Source organism: Lolium perenne, chromosome 6 (genome assembly GCF_019359855.2).
Source record: "Lolium perenne isolate Kyuss_39 chromosome 6, Kyuss_2.0, whole genome shotgun sequence".
NCBI classification, from domain to species: Eukaryota; Viridiplantae; Streptophyta; class Magnoliopsida; order Poales; family Poaceae; genus Lolium; species Lolium perenne.
In genome coordinates, this window is record NC_067249.2 from 71663524 (window position 1) to 71682319 (window position 18796).

At 46.0% G+C, this 18796-nt stretch overlaps 1 protein-coding gene across 2 annotated transcripts; it reads left to right on the plus strand.

Moving 5' to 3' along the window:
- The first annotated feature begins 3921 nt into the window (after positions 1 to 3921).
- Positions 3922 to 8334, plus strand: LOC127307656 (uncharacterized). Of its 2 annotated transcripts, none has more exons than XM_051338403.2 (3): positions 3922 to 4127; positions 4237 to 5496; positions 5845 to 8334. In XM_051338403.2, exons 2-3 carry the CDS (start codon positions 4453 to 4455, stop codon positions 7924 to 7926), a joined length of 3126 nt encoding a protein of 1041 aa, XP_051194363.1. In that variant the 5' UTR covers positions 3922 to 4127; positions 4237 to 4452; the 3' UTR covers positions 7927 to 8334. The 2 variants fall into 2 exon arrangements, with proteins under 2 accessions (XP_051194363.1, XP_051194364.1); XM_051338404.2 differs by having other exon boundaries at positions 4246 to 5496.
- Positions 8335 to 18796: the final 10462 nt, after the last annotated feature.

Here is an 18796-nt window from a genome sequence, read left to right on the forward strand (position 1 = left end):
GTGGGGTAGATTTCTCATGGTTTTCTCGGCCTCCTCGGGGTCGTTCTGGGTCATATTACTTGGCGTCAGGACAACTACTATGGAAGTGTTGGCTTGTTCGGAAGGAGATTTCCATATTAAACTCCACATCCGTAACAAGTCCTACAATTTCATTTGGAGCCTTGTCGTTGTATATGGTGCCGCCCAGGCCGAGCACAAGGCTGCTTTTCTTCGTGAATTGGTTAACCTGGTGAAAGATAACCCATATCCTATCATCATAGGGGGATTTCAATTTGCTGAGGTTTTCTCATGAGAAAAGTAGGGGCCATTTCGACAACCATTGGCCTTTTTTATTCAATGTTGTCATCGACAGTTTGGATTTGAAAGAGATTGAAATGGTTGGGAGATAGTTCACTTGGGTGAATAACCTTCCAGAACCTACATACGAGAAGTTAGATCGTGTACTTATGGACCATAATTGGGAATCAAAATATCCTATGGTCACTGTACGGGCTCTTCCTCGTATTGAAGGTTTGTCGGATCATGCTCCCATATTTTTAACAACCGGCAAGCATAGAACACAATGTAAACGCCAATTCATATTTGAATTAGGCTGGTTGCAACGTGATGGCTTTTCGGATATGGTTAAGCGAGTATGGGAGAGACCTGTTGCTGGTTCTAGTCATATTCAAAGGTGGAATAATAAACTCCGTGCGATGCGGAAACACCTTGGAGGATGGGAAAGACATGTAGAAGATATTCTTAGAGCTGAGAAACTTTGCCTAACATGCTTGATCGATGATCTTGAAGCCTTTGCCGAGACACGGTTGCTCTCAGCGCAAGAAATTGATCTTAAGAATCAATATAATGCGCAGATGGTTTCCATGTTGAGAGAGGAGGAGCTTAAATGGTATCAAAGATCTAAAGTCCAATTTATCCTAGAAGGAGATTCGAATACAAGATACTTCCATTCTGTCGCTAATGGCAGACATAGGAAGAAACTTATTCACTCTCTTGTTCAGGATGAGGGTACGATTGTGGGACATGAACAACTCAAATCTTACATTGCAAATTATTATAAGGCCTTATTTGCGGATCCGGATGATGGAACTTTCACTATGGAAGAATCCATGATTCAGGATATACCCCAAGTATCCCAAGAAGAAAATGCCTTTCTGACAGCCCCTTATTCCGAGGAGGAGGAGGTGAAGAAGGCGGTTTTCCAAATGGAGCATAATAAAGCACCAGGTCCGGATGGCTTTCCAGAAGAGTTCTATCAAAATTAAGTCGGACATTTTAGATTTATTTTCTGCATTGCACGAAGATCAACTAGAATTATTTCATCTTAATTTCAGTGAGATAATCTTACTACCTAAGGTTATGGAAGTAGAGCGGATTCAACAATATCGGTCTATCTGTCTCCTAAATGTTAGCTTTAAGATTTTCAAAAAAAAACCGCAACTTTAAGACTTAACCCGGTTCCTGATCATGTTGTGCGACCGTCTCATATGGCTTTTATGCAAGGAAGGAATATCCTCTACGGGGTAGTCACTTTGCATGAAACAGTGCATGAGCTTCATAGGAAAAAGTTGAATGGAATTATATTAAAAATTGACTTTGAAAAAGTATATGATAAGGTCAAATGGTCTTTTCTACAACAAACACTCAGAATGAAAGATTTTTCACATGAGTGGCATTCTTTAATTCACAATTTCATTTTCGGTGGAAGTGTTGCCATTAAAGTCAATGATGATGTGGGCAATTACTTTCAGACGAAAAAGGGATTGCGGCAAGGAGATCCATTGTCACCTATGTTGTTTAACATAGTGGCGGATATGCTTGCAATTATTATTGAACATGTTAAAGCAGACGGTCTTATTGAAGGAGTAGCTCCACATCTAGTTGATGGTGGCCTCTCCATACTTCAATATGCCGATGATACAATTTTATTTATAGAACATGACCTTGAGAAAGCGACGAATCTTAAGTTGATATTATCAGCTTTTGAGAAGCTTTCAGGTCTTAAAATCAATTTCCATAAAAGTGAATTGTTCTGCTTCGGTGAAGCCCAAGACGAGGCCCCCTTATATGCCGATCTATTTGGCTGTGGGATAGGTCAGTTTCAAATTAGTTATCTGGGTATACCGATTCATTATCGGAGACTTACTCTAGCTGAGTGGAAACAAGTCGAGGAAAGACTTCAAAAACGCCTATCAAGTTGAAAAGAAAAACTGCTATCTCTAGGTGGATGGTTGGTTCTCATTAATTCAGTACTAAGTAATATGGTGTTGTATATAATTTCCCTCTTCCAATTGTCCAAAGGGATCTTGCACCGATTGGATTATTTCCGATCAAGATTCTTTTGGTGAAGAGATAGCGAAAAAAAGAAATATCGACTAGCTAAATGGAATGTAGTTTGTCGACCAAAAGACCAGGGTGAACTCGGTATCCATGATCTTGAGATAAAAAATCGAGCCCTACTTGGAAAATGGTTATTTAAGCTTCTTTCAGAAGAAGGTATATGGCAAACTATTCTAAAGAGAAAGTATGTAGGTTCAAACGCTTTGTCCCAGGTGGTTTGGAGACCTGGAGACTCGCACTTTTGGGCTGGTCTTATGGCGAGAAAGAATTTTTTTTCCCATACACATCTTTCTCGATCAAGGATGGATCTCAGATACGTTTTTGGGAGGATAAGTGGTTAGGTAATACCACTCTTCGGGAACAGTATCCAGCTTTATACAGTATCGTACGCCACAAATATGACACCATTTCAACGGTGATGCAAGACTCACCGGTTAATATGGCATTCATACGGGATCTTCTAGGTCCCAGGCTCGTATCATGGAATACGTTGCTTCAACGACTTGAAAGGCTTCAGTTGACGCAGGGGCCCGATGTGGTTAGATGGAATCTAAATGAGAGTGGTAAATTCTCTGTAGATTCAATGTATAAAGCGTTAATCCACTCCGATACGCCAGTATTTACTAATAAAAAAAATTGGACTATGAAGATACCTTTAAAAACGAAGATCTTTGCTTGGTATCTTCGTAGGGGGATAATTCTTACTAAGGATAATCTTGTAAAGCGTAATTGGCAAGGTAGTAAAAAGTGTGTCTTTTGTCATCATGATGAGACAATCAACCATTTTTTTTCCAATGTCAATTTGTGAGATCTATATGGTCAGTAACCTAAATAGGTTCAACCTTGTATCCATCTCAGAGTGTTGCCAATATTTTTGGCAGTTGGCTCAATGGGGTGGATCGTAGGTATAAAAAAAATTATTAGGGTGGGAGCGATTGCCATTATTTGGTCGCTTTGGTTATGTAAAAAATGACAAAATTTTCCATCATACTAATTCTTCTTGTTTGCAGGTTATCTACGGATCCACCGCTTTGCTCCGTTCGTGGTCTTTGCTTTAGAGGCCAGAGAGTCGAGACCTCTTTATGGAAGTATCTACACGGTTGGAGGATGCGACGAAGGATATTTTTTCCCAACATGGATGGTGGCGTAATCTACGGATAGAGTCCTCTGCATCTTAGTCGTCGTCCCATGTTGTTAGTCCTTCAGTTTTCGACTTTTTTGGTACCATGTGTGTGCTACTATGATACTTTGTGTGTGTTTGGTTATGTGCATCGTGTTATGCAGATACTGAATGTAATACTTTTAAAATTTATGAAAGCGTCTTTTATCGAAAAAAAATAAAATAGCCCAACCTCTGCAATTCGTTCGATCAAACAGGCCCGTTAGTTCGTGGTTTTTCTCTAGAGAAGCGAATTTAACGGGTGGTGCTCATCAAAGATCTGCGATGGTGTGAACGGATGACCCGCCTGATTTTCTAGGGCCGATACTGCTAGACGATTTAACTATCTTTGAATTGATAAAGGCCGCTGCCAAATACAAAAAAGAATTTAAATATACTGCAATGCGTTGGCATCGTTCTGCAGAAGCTATTGCCATGTTGTTGACTTCTTTCAGCAAAGGCGCACGGAACGCCTCCTTCGGGGAAGCCGCTGAGCTCTCCAACTCCATCCCGTCATCATCATCATGGCTCTCCAGTCTAAAATCCTCGACTCCTAATTCTGTTGTCAGTCTCGCGTTTCTTGGACTTGGAGAACCTACTCCCCACTTATTGATTTTTCCACCAACAAGTAAGTTCGTTCAGCCCTTGTGTTCTTGGTTGCTGTACGCCACACATGTTTAGCTAATATTCGATCCGTGCTGCTGTTTTGCAATTAATGACTCATGTTTGGGGATTAGCTTGGCCAGGATGTTTTCTCGCTGAGACGGAGATCGGTAGCTTCTCTATCCAGATCGACCAAGGGGGAATTGTGCTGCTGCCGGGCGCATGCATGCTATCTGTTTGTGGAATCGCCACAATATAGAACCGATTCTTGAATTCTTACAAGCAAAAGCTTCGTTCGTGCGGTGAGCTGATTCCAGGAACAGTTGTTATAGCGGTCTTGAGGCGAGGCCATGGAAGTCGTGCAAACACTTGCCTCGGCGGTGCAGCTGGTGTCTGCAATGGTGTCTGCGGTGGGAGCACTGGAGCAGGCGGCCGCGGACGCTGCGGAGGCTCCGAGGAGGCTCCAGGTGCTCGAGGATTTCGTGTCCGACCTTGAGCTGCTGATGCAGCAGGCTAAGCAGAAGCACGCTCACAAGATGCACGGCCCGCAGCTGGAGCGTCAGTTCCAGAGCTTGAGCAGGCTCATGGATCAGCTCCGCGGCAATATCATCAAGGCCAGGCGAGCCTTGAAGAAGGGCAAAGGGAAGGGCTTGGCCAGGGTGGTGTGGAGCTCGGTGGTGGGAGACCCACTCATGAAGTATATCCAGCTGATCAGGGATGATTTGAACTGGTGGCTGGAACTGCAGAAGCTGTCACAGAGCGTCGGCAATGCCATAGCATCTACAGCCAAGGGTACACCATCGTTGCTGAGAGTCAAGTCTGAACATGGCTATCCAGTGTCGACGAAATGCAACTACGTTAGGGAGCTTTTGGAAAAGGATGATGGCCATCGAGTTGTCCTCATTGTTGGGCTATCTGGTATCGGGAAGTCGTGCCTCGCTCGACAGATAGCTTCTGAGCCGCCTGATAATTTTGTGGATGGTGCAATTGAGATTAGTTTCGGGCGGTGGTGCAGTAGAGCAGCATGTAGTGGAAGCAGGAGTGAGTACCATAAACGTCTTGTTAGGAAGATATGCAAATTCCTAGTACAAATTGGTTCCATGACTGTGAATGAGGACACGGCAAAAGATCTTGAAGATGTGTGTTGCTTGCTTCAGACCTCGTTGGTCGGAAGGAGCATGTTAATACTACTCGATGACGTGTGGGAGCAAGACATAGTTGATCGCTTCACAAAGCTATATGATAATGATTGCCGGTATCTTGTGACAACAAGGGATGAAGCAGTTTATGAGATAGCAGAAGCTGAAAAAGTAGAAATATCCAAAGATGACATCAAGAGAATCAGCAAGGGCATTCTTCTATACCATAGTCTTCTTAGTGCTGAAGAACTTCCGGTATGATTTGTCATTATAATGATGTACCAAATTTATCTGTATTGCCATGCCTCTTTGTTTTGTGTTGTTAATTTGATTTACACATGTTCATCCATTTCTTTCATGGGGCATCCTGCAGTCTAGGCCTCATCCTTTTCTTACATATCATTTAAGTTTCAAGATTGGCTTTATTCTATAAACGTAATGTTAAACATGATGACTAATTGTGCGCAGTTTGTTCACGCAAATATTTATTAAACGCTGACCCTTGGGCTTATGTTTGCCATAGATGGTATACTCAATCTAGACATCACAATATGCTACACAACTTTATGGATTCCTAGATGGTTAACCTTCTATTCTTTATAGCCTGTTGCAGACGGCTTGCTAGACCGTTGTGGACACCATCCCCTTACAGTTGCTGTGTTGGGTAAGGCTCTCAGGAAGGAGACCAGAGTAGAGAAATGGGAGAAAGCAATATCCAACCTTTCCACATATGCAACTTGTGCACCAGGTCCAGTTTCATATGTCAACGAGAAAGAAGTCGAGACCACACTGACCATCTTTGGATCTTTTGAGTTCAGCTTGGAAGCAATGCCTGCAAACTCCCGAAGGTTTTTCATGGTCCTAGCAGCTATTTCATGGGAAGAACCTGTTCCAGAAGCATGCCTGGAATCCATTTGGTCAGCACTTATGCAGGACAGTTTATTCCCTATTGTGGTTTCAAAACTAGTAGAAGGCTCACTCATCATCAAAATGGAAGACCAATCAATGTATCATATGCATGACATGGTTTCTCTTTACCTTGAGGACAAAGCAAATGATGCTCTTCATACTGTTTTGACTGATTCATTTCCTGAATATGCTGCATTGGTGGCTCCTTGGCTTTTTATTTTTGGCAAAGAGGGTGTGAAAGGGTCTGCTGAGCAGAAGATGAGATCATTCTTTTCTTTGCTAGAGTTCTTGGAGATTGGGATCTTACTGGGAAGCACCACCCAAGCTCTCATGGCATGCAAATCAATATCTGAATTCGAGGCTAGCAGGATTGGCTTCAGAAAAATACTTGGACCTCAAATAGCGGAGCTAATTTCTGTTGGGTCACCAGCTCTCATTGTTGCTGTCACCAAAGCCATTACAGTCATCTTTTTCAATGCAGACTATGCAAATCTCGCCCAATCTCTTGAAACAGCAGGTTCTGTCGATAAATTGATCTGTGTTCTTCATGGCTATGAAGATTCTTCAACTCTAGCTAACGTTTCTGCTGTTCTTGCCAAGGTATCTGAGCATGTCAGTGCCACAATTGCCGACGAAATTTTGGCAAGCATTCCCATGGATCGAATTGCAGAATTATTGTCTCCAGAAAATGAGGAGTGGCATGAAATTGTGTTTACAACTTTAGCATCTCTGATAAAAGTGGGAAATTTAAAGGCTGTTGAGAGAATGATTGAAGCAGGAGTTGACAAGAAGCTTCTGGTACTTCTGGGCTGTGGTTCTGAGATCTCACAGCATCATGCAATTATCACACTAAAAACTTTCTGTGAGCTTGGTGCACCACTTCAAGAGTGCATGGGGCCTGGATTGTTGATTCATTTGCCATGGCATGCTCGGCTTACCTTGGAGAGATTTGTTTTATCGGACCAGAATGTAGCCCCATCACCGAAGCCTCAATATTTCGAGGTGCTTCTTCACAGGATTCTACGGACAGATAACAAAGATATCATTGAAGCTATCCAAGGTTTAATACCTCTTGCTGAGAGGGCTAATGATCCTAGAGTGCAAGATCTTCTTTTGGGAAGCAATCTGTCTGATAGGTTGGCATTTCTGCTGCAACGTAGAGAAATCGAAAACAACCAAGTGAGGTCTCAGACTGCCTTTCTGGTAATGAAATTGGCCTGCACCGGAGGAGAGCCATACGTCCGCAGGTTCCTGGAGCTTGATATTGTTGATGAGCTCATTGTGATGATGCAGTCCTCCACTGATGACCTACAGGATTCAGCATACCATGCTCTACATCAGATTGTGTATGCAAAGGGAGGATCAGTAGTCCTGCAGAGATTTTTAAAACGGGGAACTATAGAAAAATTAGTCAATCTACTCGACCGTAAGTGTGTTAAGACGAAGGATCTTGTGGTGCAACTTCTGGTAGACATTGCAGCGGTTGGAACCAAACCCTGCATCGAAAGAATGCTCTCTTCCAAAGTCATTGAGAAGCTTGTTGCCCTCGAGGAAGCAGGTGAGCCTTTCAGTGGAGCAGTGTCGAGATACATCCATGGATTGAACATGTGCGAGAACATCCAGTCTGCTGAGAGATCAGTGATGAAACAACATATTATGAGGAAAGTGAGATCAGCAGCGAGAGGGCATAATCTGGAGATGGGTCTAGTTGCCTCTGTGGAGGCCTGCATTTCTGAAGGCACAAAAGGAGCCAGCAGTAGCAGGAGAAAAAGATAGCCTTTTGGTGCAAAACATTGCGCTGACCCAACGGAAGCTGATACAAGTTTGCCATGAAGGCCTAATGCTGGCCTTGCATTGGAGTGACAAGCCAATTCTTGTGGAACTGGACTGCTCAAACTAGTGGACTCACTCATGGAGAAGTCCCAGGATCGGTCATCACTCACACACCTCATTTCGGGTATTAAAGCTTTAGTAGATTTATTTCCTATATAAAAGTGGATCTTATACAAAATAGTGTTAGTCACTGTCTCGCGAAAAGGAGGAACTGATACATGGTGTGGCCCGGGTCTCCTGACTGTTTGGTTCAGGTGCTTGATCATGACCGTCTTGTAATCCCTATGGAGTTATAAAATCTTATTTTACCCGCAAATAAAAACTCCATACCAGTATTTCTTTTTCAGTAAAGGAGTCCATAAAAGGAAAAGAGAAGCATTTTCAGTAAAGGATCTTCTCGCATAATTTAACTGAGCTATTTTCCAAATCTGCATCACCCTCAATAAGAAAAGTTAATAGAAGTAACACTAAGTTATTAAGTTCAGCAAAGGTTCATTTACCATAGCAGCCAAGTCTATCTAGCACAAAATCTGTTGTTTTAATGCAGTGTGTTCTTATGCCAAAAATAAAAATATTGAGCTTGTAAGAGAACATTACCTGGTACAATTTTTGGAGTGTATCAGGTTGTTATTAGGATATACTCGTAGCCACGAATCCATTTGTTACTTGTGCATATCGGTCAAGGATTTGTTAGTGCATATTATCAGATTTTTTGATGCAGCTAGCTTATTATTGTATACTGCAAATTTGCATCAGCTAATACCTACTAATCGCCCAGTTTGGAACATCCTCCAGCAAACATTTTATTATCATCCAAACAGTAGAACTATGCTCAGTTTGACATGGAATTGTATCCGTGCAGATTAAGCATTCCATCTATGACAAGAACAAGCTTACAATCAGGTCATAATAAAGCCAGATTTTCATGTCCTCCGAATAGAAGAATAAAATAAGATGCTCGCAAGCATCTTATTTTTTCCTACATGAATTGCTACCAATTCAGCTGCACTGAAGAATGTTGATCCTTTTTTGCCGTACCATTACACAGTGGCTTACAACAATAGACCTTGAGACCAACCAGGTATATTACTCCGTACTTCTTATAAGAATCATTTGCAAATTGGTTCAGGAGAGTCCTCAAATTATGATTTGACGATCTTCCATCCACAATAGCCTCCTACACCTTTGCCTTCCATGCCGCCGATCTCCTCCTTATGGTGCCCTCTGTGAATGTATAAATCCAGATTATATTTGATCCGGAGATGCATGTACGAGGGAAATAAAGGGAGTAGCATATACAGAGGATAGGCATGTTATCACATCCATAAGCTTTATTGACATCCACAGAGGATAGGAAATTTTACTTTCATCGACAGAAAATGGCCTACACAAATTTGCATTGTCATCCTCGGTTAAATTTTTTCACGGGCTTTCAGCAGAAGCAATAGGAAACAAGTTTCCAGAGGGGCAGGCTAAATGGTTTTTGTGATAAAGTGTTGCATCATTCAGCAAACCATCAAACCCATCTATATTAACATCTCCATATTTGAAGGCTATACTAGTTTTTTTTCCTCCATTAGCTAATCTATGAAAACACGCCATGTTTTGATCACCTTGTGAAAGCCATTTCTCACGGGATTTGTGTAGCCATTACATTTATTCATCAATATCGAAACCATGCAATTCTACAGTATAATCTTTGTTTTTCTCATATATGACTCAGGAGTCGATACCTCCTCCCTCTTCTAACAAGTCCAAATTAGCCAGCTCCTCTTTCAGTCACGTTTGGTGGACATGAGGGGAGGATCTCCTCTTTCTTTAAGCCAGGAAACATGTTTAGCCCAATTTGTTAGCAACATGGGGTCGATTACCAGTAAACAGAATGAGTGAATTGTGATGAGAAGTATCTATTACACATTTCCTCACAGATACTAAACAAATCATGTCTTCCTAGTTAGAAGACATTAAAATTCTATCAAGATTTTCTAAAGCAGGGGATACATGTTTATTGGTCCAAATATATTTCCCTCCATGCATAAAAGTCTCTCTAAGACACAATATGTGGATAACAGAATTGAAAACATCAGAAGAATGGGACCTCACATAAGGAGCATTCTCCCGTGGCAATTCACACATCACCCCAACAACACCATAAACAACGAGAGTGGCGATTCTCCCGTGCATGGGACATCCCGTGCACGAAAACATTAGGTTTTGTCGATAATCATTATGTTTTAGATTTTTGAAACATAATAAAATTTAATGTTATTTATAGCACGAATCTTAAAACAGGAAACAAAGAAAATCGAACGGCAACCACATGCATGGGTGTCCCATGCATTGGAGAAAGACATTTCTGCATAAACCACAATCAAACCCCAGTTACAGTTCTTGTCCTTATCTCACAACATAGACTAACATAAGTCTGTCTGTGTTAAAAACACTCACATTCAAGGATTACCTTGTTGGTGACGAAAGACCTGCGGACTAATATGATCGTTGAGTTATGTTTGCTTCCACCAGAAGTTCTTTGTTTTACTTACCTGTATATTTACTATTCTTCAATTTATCATAACTGATTTTTTAAAGAAAAAAAAACCATGAGAACAGGGCTGGTGAAAAAAGAAACAACACAGCAGCAAGGCTCTCCTTCTAAGCATCATCTGCAAACTGCTCCTGGAAAGTCATCAGATTAAGCTCCGCCGAGCCGCCGTTCGTGATAGCCTCCTGCACTTTCGCCTTCCATGCTATCGAGCTGCTCCGTATGGCGGCACCCTCCTCTGTATCACCCATGACCATTTCCACACACCTCGTGAGCTCCTTGGCGTGTGTCGATTGCGGTGCGCACACCAATGCCCCACTAGACAACAAGGCGCGCATTGGTGTCCTGGTCGGACCACTGCGGCACTGCCACCACCGGCGCACCGCACGCCACGCTCTTCAAGCTGAGGCACGCTTCCGCAGTGGACGCCGCTTTCATTACGTCGATAGCGGCGATGCGGCGCCTTCTGCGGTCGGCCGTTATGAAGGAGCGGTGTTCCATCTCCTTGTCCCACTCCTCCTGCGACATGTTCGCCGGCTTCTCCTTCAGCGCGACGGTGCGCGGCTTCGGCGTCACCTTCGCTGGAGCCTTTCTCTTCGGTGGCATGGCGGCGGCGAGGGTTTTTGGGGGTGGAGGCTGGATGGGAGATGGAGTGGCGGGCGGGAGAAATGAGCGGTGAAGGGGACGGGGTTTTGGTGGAGAAGATGTATAATTTGGGGATGTGTGGCTGACAGGCGGCTCCCACGCCCAAAATTTTCAGCCTCGCGAGGCGCCGGCGCGCCCGATTCGCACCCTTGGCCAAGGGGCCGGTACAGGGTTGCCGGCGCTTCTATTGGGCTCGGAAAACTGCTGGCGCTATTTGGAGTGCGCCGGTGTGTGCCCATTTTCGCTATCGGCCCCCAAATCGCTATCGGGGCCGCTATGGGGGACGCCGATGGAGATGCTCTAACAAGTCCAAATTAGCCAGCTCCTCTTTCAGTCACGTTTGGTGGACATGTTTACTGGAGGGGAGGATCTCCTCTTTCTTTAAGCCAGGATATATCAAATCTAAATTACCCTAATTTGTTAGCAACCGGGGATCGATTACCAGTAAAAAGAATGAGTGAATTGTGATGACAAGTATCTATTGCACATTTCCTCACAGATACTAAACAAATCGTGTCTTCCTAGGTTAGAAGACATTATGCTTGGCTACATGTTTTATTGCCCCCCCCCCGACTCACACATCACCCCAACAACACCATAAACCACGAAAGTGGCGATTCTCCCATCCACGAAAGTGGCGATTCTCCCATCCACGAAAACATTAGATTTCGTCGAGAATCAGTATGTTTAGATTTTCAAAACATAATCTATATATGTACCTAATAATAAAGAAAGTAAGGCTTCTTGTTGGTCCGTCTATTATTACCCCTATTTCTCGTTAAAATTACAGAAGTTGCCACCGGTTATGTAAAAAACGTTTCACTCCTTTCGCCCAAGGCTGTTGGTACGTCGTATTGTTTTCTCGATGCCACACCGGGCCAAGTACGCATTGGGCCTCAGCACATGCTCTAGCTGCTCGGCCTGCTCCACCAGCAGGCATCATCCGATAGGTCTACTTCTCAAAAAAAAAAATCAACGATAGGTCTATCCTCAAGATACCTCTAATCTAAACAGAACCAGTCCTTCAGGAACCAGACAGCCACAGATTTCACAAGCAGGACCCGAAACCCTAGCGCTCTCGCGCCGCTCCCGCGGGCGGCCGAGAGCCCGTGGCGGCGCCCCTCCCCGACCCCCCTCCTCCCCTCCCCCTCCGTCTCGCCGCCGCCAGAGGGCGTCGCTGGGCAAAGCCCGCGCGGCGCCGGCGGCGCCGGGGCCCCCTCTCCCTCGCGCGGTGGTGGCGGCGCGGGCCGTCCGCTGCCGGTGAGGGCGCCGCGCTGGGCTTCGGGCGTGGCGGCGCGGAGCTCCGGCGTCGGCGTGGAGACGGCGCAACCCTTGGCGTGCTCGCGGCGGTGGTCCCTCCCGAGCGACCTCGGCGGCGGGCGGCGCGACCTCTGCCCTGCCGGTCTGGTGGAGGCGACGGCGGCGCGGATGGCGACCGGCGCGGCGAGATGCATGGCAGGCGGCGGCGCAGCGCTTGCGCGGGCTCGACGTGGAGGCCGCCTGTGCGGTGGTGGCGGCTCCTTGGGCCTCCGCGTGGGCGGACCAAGGCAGGGGCCTGATCCCCTTCGAGCCGTCTCCGTCCCAGATCTGCTGGCGCCGACAGCCGCGGGGGCTGAAGGCGGCCGCTTTCGCAGGTTCGGCTCGGATCTCCTGACGTCTTGCTTCGGTGGTGCTGGTTGCGGTGGCCGGCCTGCGACTTGGTTGGCGGTCGGTGGCTTCTCGACGTTGTCCTTTGCTCTCTCTTAGGGTGTCAGTTTGCAGAGGTGGGACGCCGGGGCGGCGGCCCCGGACGGTGGGAGTTCTGCTGGTTGGCGGGCGAACCAGAGACTCGGGTGCTGGCTGGGAGCCTCGGCCGTGTGGACGGCGTGGTTCCGGCGAGCCACATGCTGTGACAGCGGGGCGGTTGTTGCTACGGCGGCGACCGCTTCCCTGTGTGGATGGGCAGAGTGCTATTGCCGGGGGAAACCCTTGCCCGTTTGGGCCACGACGGCGACGTCCGTGGACGTCGTTCCCTTGTTGAAGGCGTCGGTGTGGCGGTGCTCGGTTCAGCCACGATCTCTGGATCGGGCGGCAGCGACGCTTTAGCGCCGTACTCTTCTTGAAGATACCGTCTTGGAGTTCATGGCGTATGGCTCTCCGTTGGTTGTGCGGCGGAGGTGCGGTGCCTCTTGGTGTTGGCTCTTCGTCTGGCGATCCTCGGCAAAGCTTGCTTCGTCCCCTTCCCTTGTCGAGCTTCCTTGGCGCTGCTGTGCGGTTTGTGAGCAACGAAGGTTGGCCCCCGGTGGTGGTCGGCCACCGGTGGCGTTTCTGCATCGGAGGAGTTTTGTTGAGGCGCGCGTGAAAATGGCTCGCTCTCGGGTGAGCTCCGGCCCGACACTGTAGACTCCAGCTCTTCTCCGAGTCTCGTAGGCGCTTTGGCTGAGTTCGTTGATCACGCTTCCAGTTGTAGCTTCTTCGGTAGTTCGTGTGGGTGTGTGGTGTCGTTCTGTAAGCTGGGTTCAGCACTATGTATCGTTCTCGCCGTTGTTGGCTTTGTTAATTCAAAGTCGGGCACTTGAGTGCCTTTTATCTAAAAAAAAGCAGTCCTTCAGGAACTCGATTTCCTCCGGATTCGAATCTCTCCCGTAGAGATCGCCCTGTGCCCACGAAAATCTACCCATATATACTCCCTCTCCACCACGTGTGATTCCAACAAAATCGATCACACGAACTTGCCGGAATTTGCTCAACACGAAGTTCGAAACAGAGTTTTCCGCCGGCAACGGAAATCTTCGATCGACGGATAGCCTCACCGGAGTGGCCACCCTGTCGAAGTGTCGATAACATCCGATTCGCTGCATCGGTGCCGCTCGTGGCTCATCTGCATGGGCTACACGGCCTTGGTTGTGCCTCGCTCTGCTCTGTGACGAAGACAATCGCCAGCTTCGTCGGAGGCCATTCAGATCGAGTTGGAAGTCATAGGCTGGTGCTCCACGTATCACCAGCTGAACGGAAACCCGAAGGAACGACCTGCACGGCCGCGCTCTCCTTGGCAAGTTAGAGGATTCATGGATCGATTGGGATGCTTTTTTTGCAAGAGAATTGATGGATTGGTTCTGTCTGGCAGTTGCGTGCGTGTGTTGGATTAAAGGTCTAGGAAGAAGCTGTGCTAGCCTGGGCTGCAGTTAAGCACTCCACAATGCATACACGCGTGTGCTTTCTTGTTGCTCGAATGTGACTGAAAAAGATAAGTGACGCGGCGAGTGGTAGGTATTTGTACAAATGTCTGTGGCCTGTTAAGAATGCTTCGGTTTTTATGAGAGACGAGAACCAATTGAAGAGGGAACCCTGCTTTCCTCTTTCTGTTGGATCATGTCATGAAAACTGATGAGCTCCAACTCCAAAAGATTGACACGCAAGATTAAATACCTTCAGTCTTCTTCGGTCTTTGTGCCTGTTACCTGAATTATTGAAATACTGTCAGCAAAATGATGCACTGCTGTCCTTGTAAACTAGAGATCACTGTTGTTCTTTTAGAGAGCGTGTGGCATGGAAGGCATTACATCTCCCCGGAGACAAAACGAGGACAAGGACACTAATGGGGAAAGGGAAAACTGTGTCCATGAAAGCTTATCGAGTTAAATATCGTATGTTTGTGGACTATTTCTTACTAACCCATTAGCATTTTAATTCAAGACAAATAAGAGCCAACATAAATAAGGGTTTATTAGAATTAAAGAAGCTTGAGTTGTGGCCTATCCTTAAAGTGTATTGTGCACATGAATGTTTCATGCCTGTATAATTAAACATGCTTAATGTGCATCTATATAACTTTTCTAGCAATATACTGGCCAATTGAGTCTAGAAATATGCTGAAAGGTTTTCTCAATAAAACGTATAAGGTGAATTCATTCAAAACACGAAATGAATCACAGTGGAGATACTTTAAATGAGAAAATATAGAAGCGCACGTTATTGAAAGGTGTGGACACAGGTTATACGAGGAAAAAATGTTGGTAAATCTTATGGTGTATTCTTCATTGTTGTTAGAAAATGCCCAAGCTAATATGATCAGAAAATACTTTGGTATTGTCGTAGCAGACCATGTCAAGTTGGAAAATCATTGTGATCTAATAAAATTCAACCCGTAGCAACGCACGGGCAGATTTACTAGTACCTAATCTATACTTAATAATAAAGCAAAAAGGGGTTCCATCGTCCGTCGGGCGTTTTACACTTTAACCCTCAAGCTTTTTGTAAAATATCCCGCGGTCCAGGTTTCTAACCAACTAAACCGTGCGGCGGTAAATCTGCTCCCTTCCCTGCATCGCGTCCGCAGAGACCACACGCCCGGCTCGCACAATGACTCCACGAGGAGAACGAGTCCAACCCCTGGCTCCCTATATATCCATGTGAGATAGAGGAGAATAGATCGGGCAGAACGAAAACTGAACGGCGGCCATGGTAGCCGACGACGATTGGATGAAGCCCGGTCCTTTTAGATTTCAATTTAACAGGATGAGGGATTCAGGAGGTTCCTTCTTATGTACTGGTGCTAGCCATGGCGGTTCGAGGCTTTTGGAGGACGACGAACCCTTTGATCTGTACTTAATTTGGAGTCTGCCATGGCGGTAGGCCAGAGAATTTGGGAGGAGGCTGAACACCCAGATCTGTATTTTAGAGTCGGGATTTCATGATTTTCCAGTCATAGGTTCCCCGGGCATCTCCGCTCGCCCGCGCGGCCAGGGCGGCCTGCCTAGCATAGACCGTGATTCCCAGTGCGAAGGAGCCGAAGCTTCAATCCCATGGAACATGCCATTGGAGGAGGCAGGATTTTCAGCAGCTTGGAGGCATACGGGTGCGGGGAGGCCATGTGCAGCACAAGAAAGGAATCCAGATGATTTTTATTCCATCTTAAGATGGGATTTTGTTGGTTGGCTCGTGGGTCTAATTGACTGCCTGAAAATTTGCTGCCCGTTGACAGCTTGAGCTCTCACGAACTTGTAAGCCGTCTGTTGTATTATTGAGTCGGGCGCGCATGATGTCCAGAGGTTGCCACTCACGACCAACACTGACGAGGCCACCTATGCCAGCCACAAGCAGGCGTCCCCTATCTCGCTGCAAAAAATCTGATGGATTTCGTGTGCCGCACGCTGTTTACTGAAGGAGATCGACGTGTGAAATTTTCAGCTGACGCCAACGACAATTCGGTGTAGCGCCTGATGTGGTATTTCTAATGGAGAACTCGCTGAAACTGGCTGCACATCTAAACTTCAGTGTTTGTTGGGTGGTGGATTCGAGAGAAATTCCAAGGCAGAATGAGAGATCGAGTGACACATAGTTATTTGAGATAGACTATACTGCTGAATTTAAATGGATGTGATCCTCCTTTCTGAAGTTACTATACTCGCTTTCGGTGCCTGCAGTCTACGTGACTTTGCAGCAAATCTGCAGGAGCTCGCTATATACAGGATATTTGCTACGTAGAAGAAAGTTCTGTAGGCAATTTTTAAAAATATTAATGTGTAAATGGTGTTAGAATTTACAAAAATTAGTACAGTACATCTAAACAGAATATTTTATGTGTTAGAAGATTAATGAATGTTTTCTCTCACAATGTTTTCATGAATTATCTAATGATTCCTTTCACTTAGTAAATGCTTTAGAAGAAAAACAATTAAAATGCTTTCTAATAAGTTAGATTCTTATCACAATTAGGTGTGGTAAAAAATTATGGACACGTGAGTCAAAATGCACCGAATTAGAAGGAAATAAAATTTATTGTTAAGAACATGTGAGGAGCCATGGCTGATCTCCTAGCCTCCATGCTCTTTGCGTGGCTTAGAGGGAGCTCCTGGCACGACCGTCGCCAATACCGTTACTTCCAAGCGAATACATCATCATGTTGGCTTGGCTGTCGACCCGTCTTTGCAATTTTGTTTTTCTTAATGTATATAGAATGTGAGTGGTTAGGGTTTTGTTGTGTTGCCATTTTGCATCGGTGTGTCCGATTGTTGTCTCCCAAGTCCCAACATCATCGTTGAGTTGCATTAATGTGTTCGATCACCACAATATCCCAGTGCAACGCACGGGCACTTTTGCTAGTCTATACCTAATAATAAAGGGAGGATTGTTTCCTTGGTCCGTTTTGTATATGCCCTTATTTCCTGATCTAAATTACACGCACTGCCACCGCCTACGTTAAAAGCACGGTTCTTATGGCCGCTTCGTCCCACGCGGGGCATCTATCCAAAACTCCTCCCTAGCGAGGATAGTAGGTTCCGCCCGCCGCCGCCGCTCATTCCGGCAATCACGTCGCCTCCGCGAACGGGACTCACCACCGTTTTAAAATTCAGCCGGAAAGGGATCGATTGCTTACCAGCGTTCTTAACTTCAGCCAGAAAACAATCGATTGGATCGATCGACTAGATCGACGAACAACGGCGCTTGCAACCACGGATCGGTCGTCCTTGCAGGTGGCGCCGAGCGTTCGGTCGGGTGTCCTTGAGGAAGAGAACTAGAGTCTAGAGGGCCTGCTCTCCGTTCAGCTCCCGGCGGGGCGGGCCGGGCACGCAGGTGGCGCCACGCGTTCCGTCCTTCAGGCAGGCTCAAGGATCGAAGGGGACTGCAGGCTCGAGGTCGGCCTCGCTGGAAGGGAGAGGATGGGAGGGGCAGGCAGTGCTGCCGGCCGGACGGCCGTCGGCCACGAGGGGGAAGCTCGAGGCATGAAACGCAGGCGGCGCAGCACGTTCCACCGGTCGACCGGGATCGAGGAAGGGGATTAGAGGAGGTAGCGTTGCCCGACGCCGATGATTTCGTCATCCAGATCCGTCACGCCGCGGCGCACTCCGGATCAGCCGTTAGGCTACGCGCGATTGAGAACGAGAACAACGTGCTGAAGCGTATGTTGGCGAGGATTGGTGCCGAGCTGCAGTTCGCATGAATGAAGTACGCGGACGAGGCCTGCAAAGCTCTCGACGATGCAGGGGCCGCTATACGAGTTGACGGAGGAGAGCATATGGCTGAGTGATGCAAATGCAAAGGTGGAGTCGTGAACTGCTTTGGTCTCTGAATTGGATGACTTCAGGGCTGGGAAGCATAGGAGCATCGTCCATGATGGTATCTGACATAAGCTTGCTTGATGTTTTCGTTCAAATTGAGAAGTTGGATTCAGGATTGGTTTTATAGAGATTAACGCCAAGTTTCCTATATGTGTCAAACTAATGCGGCAGGATTTGCTTTCATGATGTAAAAAGGAAGATATATCCATTGGTGCTATTTTACATCCTAGCTCGACCACATGACTGTATAAAGCTGCTGGTGTGGATCAATAAAAATCCCCTTCTTCAAGAAGTGTGCGGCGCCAATTAGATGTGTCTACACAGACATTATTTTCTTGTCAGAAGAAAGAAAGGAAGATAACAGTACACCATTTTTTCCATGTGCCTAAAAATATTTAATATAATCAATCAGTATTTAAACTAATGTCATGTTATTTTCATTATAAATCATATGTGATTTTCACTATATCGAAATAACTCGGCGATTTAGTGTACTGCCGTTGATCTTTTTCATATACTCCCTTGTCCAGCAAATCACCAACCTACGCTTTCTTTTAACAGGCACATTGACCAGATTATACTGTGC

What these genes read in the sequence shown, in the direction of transcription:
- LOC127307656 (XM_051338403.2), top strand. Translation starts at nt 4,453, where the DNA reads ATGGAAGTCGTGCAAACACTTGCCTCGGCGGTGCAGCTGGTGTCTGCA. An exon ending in TTAGTGCTGAAGAACTTCCG is followed by an intron (nt 5,497 to 5,844) that starts GTATGATTTGTC and finishes TATTCTTTATAG; the next exon opens with CCTGTTGCAGACGGCTTGCT.